The sequence below is a fragment of the Pangasianodon hypophthalmus genome, chromosome 29 (assembly GCF_027358585.1).
Source record: "Pangasianodon hypophthalmus isolate fPanHyp1 chromosome 29, fPanHyp1.pri, whole genome shotgun sequence".
Classification (NCBI taxonomy): domain Eukaryota; kingdom Metazoa; phylum Chordata; class Actinopteri; order Siluriformes; family Pangasiidae; genus Pangasianodon; species Pangasianodon hypophthalmus.
Genome location: NC_069738.1, coordinates 5,488,435 through 5,495,671, shown reverse-complemented (window position 1 = coordinate 5,495,671; position 7,237 = coordinate 5,488,435). Strand labels below are relative to the sequence as shown.

General features: G+C 38.1%; 1 protein-coding gene across 1 annotated transcript; it reads left to right on the top strand.

Moving 5' to 3' along the window:
* Positions 1-6: 6 nt before the first annotated feature.
* si:ch211-195b13.1 (STKc_SGK domain-containing protein) lies at positions 7-6,543 on the top strand. The gene is made up of 13 exons (XM_034301804.2): positions 7-174; positions 1,641-1,716; positions 2,364-2,442; positions 2,811-2,854; positions 2,976-3,033; positions 3,130-3,213; positions 3,335-3,466; positions 3,677-3,789; positions 3,897-4,020; positions 4,123-4,218; positions 4,316-4,471; positions 4,749-4,838; positions 5,068-6,543. Exons 1-13 carry the CDS (start codon positions 105-107, stop codon positions 5,233-5,235), a joined length of 1,290 nt encoding a protein of 429 aa, XP_034157695.2. The 5' UTR covers positions 7-104; the 3' UTR covers positions 5,236-6,543.
* Positions 6,544-7,237: the final 694 nt, after the last annotated feature.

Here is a 7,237-nt window from a genome sequence, read left to right as displayed (position 1 = left end):
GTGTGCGCGCGCTGCTCTTCCGGTCGATTCATTCCACTTTCCACTCAGGATTTATTCCGCTTCAGTATTAGTTCGTTACGCTGTCAGGCGGATTGATCAGTAAAATGGCCGTAACAGAGACTCGCTGTGATCTGACTTACTGCAAGATGCGGGGGATCGTGTCCGTGCTCACCGGTATGTACCGACATACTGCTTACAAAACTCTGTGTGTGTGTGTGTGTGTGTGTGTGTGTGTGTGTGTGTGTGTGTGTATATATATATATATATATATATATATATATATATATATATATATATATATATATAATAGTTTATGCTATAATTAAAACATTTGACACCTGTATAATAATAATAATAATAATATTAATAATAATAACAATAATAATGTTTATTAGTAGTAGTAGTAGTAGCAGTATTTATTTATTTTATTTATTTATTTATTTATTTTAGTATCATTGACTACTAAAATTCATCTAAAAAAATTACGACTTATTACACTTTCAGAAATAAAGAAATACCAGACTGTATTTTTTTTTTCCTTGTACCCGGCCAGGTGGTTCAAGGCTTCTTTTGTACCTTATATATATATATATATATATATAATGATATTTAATGATAAACAATATTTAAAATGAATTGAAGGCACATAAAAGGACCTTAAGGACCACTGGTGTACCTTTAATCAGGTTTTCGAGTAAAGCTTTAAAGGTCCAATTTCACAGGTAAGAGATGTTAGAGATGCGTATTAGAGATACCCTTGATGGCACCACCCCAGTGACGAGCAGCAGAGCTTTTAATTATAGCACCAGTGGCTATATAACTAAACTCAAAAATTATTAAAAAAAAAAAAAAACAAGTACACATGCTCAATATAAAGGTACCAACCTGGACTTGTCGTTTTCTCTGGCTGAGTGGTACCATCAAAGGAAATCTCATGTGCTGTTATCTTTAAAAGGTACCAGAATTGGACCTGAAGGAAAGATTTGCTCTGAAATCTAATTAAAGGCACATGCAGCTGCCCAGCCCAGGTACATACTGAAGACACAAGTCATGTACAAAGAAGAGTGCATTATGGTACCTTTATTTCTCAGAGTTCATGCCCTGAGCTCAACGTGTGTTTAAGATGTGTGAGTCAAAACCCACTCAGAGAAGATACAGTCATGACATAGATAGGCCATTAGGAGAAAAATATTTTGACTTGCTATCTGAGAAGGGACACAAAAATGGGTCTTGTTCTGACCTTCACACACACAGACATGCCTGTATGTGTGTGACAGACATGTGTTCACATAGTGTTCATATGGCCTTGTCTGAGTCAGTGTGTGTGTGTGTGTGTGTGTGTGTGTGTGTGTGTGTGTCCTAGTCAGACCATTGATATGATGGTCATAACCGAAGGTTGAAGGTTCATACCTTTGTATTAATTCATCGTGAGCATTCAGAGCTAATTTTTGATTTCAGCATCATATAAGCTCTGAGGCAGAGCGGTAGATGGGAATGTCAATCATCGACCCACTTAAATAATAGAAAATGATTGTGTGGCTTTTGAGGCCATGATTGATTTGGTTCGGCTGACGCTTATCTGACGTAACAACAACAACAACAAAAAAAAACCTCTGTTTCCTCCTCTGTTTCCGTTACAGCCTTCATCAAAGAAAGGAAGATGGGCTTAAACGACTTCATTCAGAAGCTGGTCTCCAACCCTCACATCTGCCAACAGTAAGTGTTTAAAAGACAAATAGATGTCAATTTGACATGTTTGGATATTAAAGCATCGAGCCACTGAGTCTCACAAGGGCTCCATTCATTCGTTCATTCGTTCATTCATCTTAGCTGTTCTATTTATCCGACTGAACTGAGGTCAGCGTAAATTAGTGCAGTAATCCCATCGGTCCCAGGGTTCAGCTGTACCTTCCCTTAATAGCGTAATCTCCATGTTGCACAATAAAGCCAGAATAATCTTTTCAGCCCACCTGCGTTGTAGGCTCTAGGCTGCTCTAAGCATCTTTGAGTAAATCCTACATGTCCCCTAGACGACAATAATAGTCTAATTCCATTATACATGAATAGGGCTGGCTCGTTTGTCTCATCCTGTGAGCTCAGTCATTGAGGTTGTGGAAAATTCCCTTCCAACTCATCTGTCACCTCTAGTCACTTCAGGGTTGTTGTTGTTTTTTTTATTTAACCTGAGAGAATTTCAGTCTTGTCTGAGCCTTAAAAACAAGACTCTGAAGAATGCTAAAGAAAAAATGTGATGATAACTGGTGTGTCACTGATCTTATCAGTGCATCTCCAGAAAGCTGTCTTGACCATGCAAAACACACACTGCCATCTAGTGGTTTCAGTAATGTTCTCCTCATTCACAGCTCTCAAGACCATTTCCTGAAGATTGACGAGAACCAGAACGAGGAAATGGGAAGAGATGGTGACATCAGCTCACCCCAGGTAGGCACAATAGAAAATAACGTTTGTGCCAAAATTTAATAAAAAAAAAAAAAAGAAGCAAGACAGGGTCAAGACCAGGATGGATGTTCCTGTATTTTGACCAAAACAACAGCTCATGAACTCCCTTCAAATGCCAATAATGAGTTTTCCCATGGATATTTGGAGATAAAAATTCCAGTAAGACTTAATTTTTGGCTCAAGCGCTAGACTCTGGATGCAATCCATTTGATTATCCATTCCATTTCAATAGCTTTTTTTTTTTTAATCATTTTGGCACAAATGGTATCTTGTATCTATACCTGCTTTGGCTTAATCTGTTACTCTATCCCTAAATAACATCATTTCTCCTCAATGTCTTCCTGATCCAGATGTGCCTGACCTCCCCAAGGAGCTCGCTAGCCGAGGAGATTCAGTAAGTAAACCCATGTATACGTTTACGTTTATTTTATTGCATTTATTTCAATAGTCAGTTCCCTGTGTTCGTCTCGGCTTCTTTAGTTCCTAACTGGCTCCTTTCTTTCCGTGTCTGACAGGATAAAACCCTGCGACTTTGACTACCTGAAGATCATCGGCAAGGGGAGTTTTGGAAAGGTGAGTGGAGTATATTCAGAACGTGGTCAGGATTTTTCTCATGATCCATGTAATAAATCGATGAACTCTGATTAATCATACATCTTGATTTTCCAGGTTCTGCTGGCCAGACACAAAGAAACACAGCAGTACTATGCTGTGAAGGTGCTCCAGAAGAAGATCATTCTGAAGAAGAAAGAGGTGAGAAACTATCAAGAACTGAACAACTGATTATTCTTAGTTAGCGGTTAATCTTCTCTTCTAGTTTTCCTGTGGTGAAATGTCACAATATTGAGTCTTACCTCATTATTCTTTCCCACAGCAAAAGCATATCATGGCTGAGCGCAGTGTTTTGCTGAAGAACATCAAACACCCGTTCCTGGTGGGGCTTCATTACTCCTTCCAGACCACCGACAAGCTCTACTTCGTGCTGGACTACGTCAATGGAGGCGAGGTAATGATCATATTTTCTGGAATATAGATTCTTGGTTTTAATGTTTGTATTTGTGTCATGAAGCAGACGCTATTAATTTAATGTAAAAATAATAAACACATCACATTTTGTGTGTAAACACAGCAGTAAAATACAGTAACAATATGAGCCTTGACATGAGATCTTGGGCACAGTGTTGACCTTTTGCTATTCTCTAATTTCCTCCCGTAGTTGTTCTACCACCTCCAGCGAGAGAGGATTTTCCTGGAACCCAGAGCTCGGTTCTACGCTGCTGAGATCGCCAGCGCTCTTGGCTACCTCCATTCCCTGCATGTCGTTTACAGGTGCGCTCTAATGCCGTCCCCTAGTGGTCATCATCCAAACAAACAAACAAACAAACCAGGTCAGATGATCATCTAAGCCTGTTTTTAAATGATTTATTTCTTTACAGAGATCTCAAGCCGGAGAACATCCTCCTGGACTCTCAGGGCCACATCGTACTCACTGATTTTGGCTTGTGCAAGGAGGGACTGGAACCCGACGGCACCACCACGACATTCTGTGGAACTCCAGAGGTAGGAGAATAACATCCTATGCCCTCTTCGAGTCATGTTTGATAATAGATTTACAATTTGTGTCGCATTTTTTTGGTCTGATTTTACATTTCGTACCTGCAGTATTTGGCCCCGGAGGTCCTGCAGAAGCAAGCCTATGACCGCACGGTGGATTGGTGGTGCCTCGGGTCTGTCCTTTATGAGATGCTCTACGGATTGGTAAGTCAAAATTCACCACTACGCTAAGCTTACGGCATTTTAAATATGCTTAAAATCGAAACTAGAACCCTTTCTCTCTCTCTTTCTCTATCTATAGCCTCCTTTCTATAGTCGCAACACAGCCGAGATGTACAACAACATCCTGCACAAGTCTCTGGTGCTGAAGCCGAACGTGTCCAACGCTGGGCGCGAGCTGCTCGAGGGGCTTCTGCAGAAGGACCGCACCAAGAGGCTGGGAGTGAAGGATGACTTTGTAAGTGTTTGATCACAAATCACACCTTTCACTACCACATTCCCTGGACTGAAGACCTTTTCTGGCCTCTTTAGCGTTGCTATGACTACAGCGATTATTGTAATACATACAGTGAACCATCTTACACACCGAGTGCAGCTCTTAAACTAGACGAACCCCAGTCCAGCTCTAACGTTAGTCTAGCTCTTAACCTAGACCAACCCTAGTCCATCCCTTTACAGATTTCTATGATTTAAAAGCACAGGGTTCTAATGTACTGTTATAATTCTCTCTTTAGCTGGAACTCAAGAACCACAGCTTCTTCTCACCCATCAACTGGGACGACCTGATGGCCAGGAAGATCACGCCTCCTTTTATTCCCTCAGTGGTAAGCCAAAGATAACGTCCCTTGTGCACTCATAATTATAACTCACATTTATTTAAATGCTTCCGATTTTAAACACAGCTTAAATAATTTTAATTCAGTTCAAGTTCATTGAATTAATAAATATCAAAAGCACATATACAGTACAGCAATTTCAATATATATGTATATGTATATATAAATTATATATATATAAATCTATAAACATCCTGTCTTTATTTTAAATCTGCAGACGGGTCCCACTGACCTCCGGCACTTTGACCCCGAGTTCACCCACTTGCCTGTCTCCACCTCCGTGTGCAACTCCGACAACCTGTACGTGACTAGCAGCGTCCGAGAGGCGGCCGGCGCTTTCCCAGGCTTCTCATACGGCCCTCCAGCCGACTTCGCCTTCCAGTAGTCTATTCCAGACCCCCAGAATCCCCACATTTCAGACCAAAAACCTGCAACACAGGATGCATGCTCAGCACACATGAGGGACCATGATGGAGTTCACTACGGAGGACTGACTCACTGTGGACGTCTGTGATTGCCCAAGTGAGGTTTATGGACCTCAAGTTAGTCATATCTTCACAAAAATGGACTACACCCATGAAGCAAGAGCAGACGCAAAAAGTGTGCCAAGTGTCTGGACGAGGATATTCCTTATCGGGGAGGTTAAGAAGTGCCTGGACTTTTTAAAGAGTTGACTATATGACTATAATGGCCAGGCTTTGGATAAAGCTCACGGCACTGAATTAGATGCCTTTCAGATTTGCATACGATCAAACTTTGCAGATGGAAAGTTGAATAAATGGTACTTTAATGCAATATTGCACATGAGGAGGAAAAAAATACGGAAAAAAACTGTTCACATCTGATAGCTAGAGATTTTCACTGTAAAAATGGTGACTTTTTTTAATCGGACATGTTTATACGTATTACACAAACACCTACAAATGAAAAGTTCCAAATTCTGCATCAGTTAAGATAACTCCAGGGTTTACTTGGTGTTGTTTTCCCCCAAAGTAGCGATTTCATCTATCTCCAAAATCTGTTAGCTGTTATTCAGTAGCTATCTTGAATCTTGTGTCTTACAAGGACTTCCTTCATGCTTGTCTGCAAAGCCAGGACTTTTATACTGTGATGTGTGCTTATGTAATTTGCTTGTTAATATAAATATCATTAAACCAGAAAATTGGCTTTATTTTAATACCTATAATAACAGAAATTTGAAAAAGAAATCGTGTTTCATCATGCTCACAACATCTGTTCTAGGTTCTCGCCTGTTTGAACATTTTACACACACTCTGTGACCTGTGTGTGTTTTTCCATCCCATCACTCTCTTATAAAACTTTCCTTCTGTGCAATGAAATATGACTTTACACTGAACAACAGATGATTAGAAATATTAATAGCTACTTCTAGACTACTTCAGACAAAAGAAAAAGTTCGACAGGCCTTTCATAGTTTAATAAATGAAAAGGTGCGTTTGTTTGTACTGTTGGACCAATCTTAACCTTCTGTAGAAACATAACACAAGTTTATTTTCTTCCATATTTGGAAGTTTATCACTTTATTTTGTACATTTTCATGTATATTTATTTTACATGGCATTCTGTACCATATTGCTGATTTTGAATTTTTAGAATTATTAATTTAACTGTGATGTTTATTAAATGTTAAATAAATACATTAAATAAAACTCTTACCTGGGTGATTAAAAGTGTGTTCCTGTAATGAACATTTTATTCTTTTTCATTTTCTTTAATATGCGTGAAAATTATTCCAGTCTTGATACATTAGTCTATTAAATATACTCCAGCATCTCTGCAATCAAAAACAAGAATAATAATAATAATAATAATTATTATTATTATTATTACCGTTAATAATAATAATAATAATTATTATTATTATTATTATTATTATTACAGCATGAAACCACTTTTTCTCTTTTCCAGTACTGATACTGAAACGATACTTATCGATACTTATGATACTGAAACTCTGATATCTGATATTGTTTTCTTTAAAAACTACTAAGCTTTAAAAAAGATTTTTTGACCTGAAGCACTTTATAGTAAAACTCTTTCACACAAAATCATTTACATTGTAAATATAATAAATATAACAAAGTATAAAATATAATTATATTAGGATCTGATATCAGATATGTTTGCTCTGATATCCGATCCACCATTTTCTCTGGTATCGGCCCAATACTGATACTGGATATCAGATCAGTGCCATCTCTTATTATTATTATTATTATGATTATTATTATTATTAAATTGTTTATTTATTTAGTAGGTTAGTTAGTCAGTTAGTTATTATTATCCAATTGTTCCTGAGATAGTGTCCAGAGCTACTGCAGTCCTGACCAAGATAAAGTGGTTACTGAAAAAGAATAAATAATTAA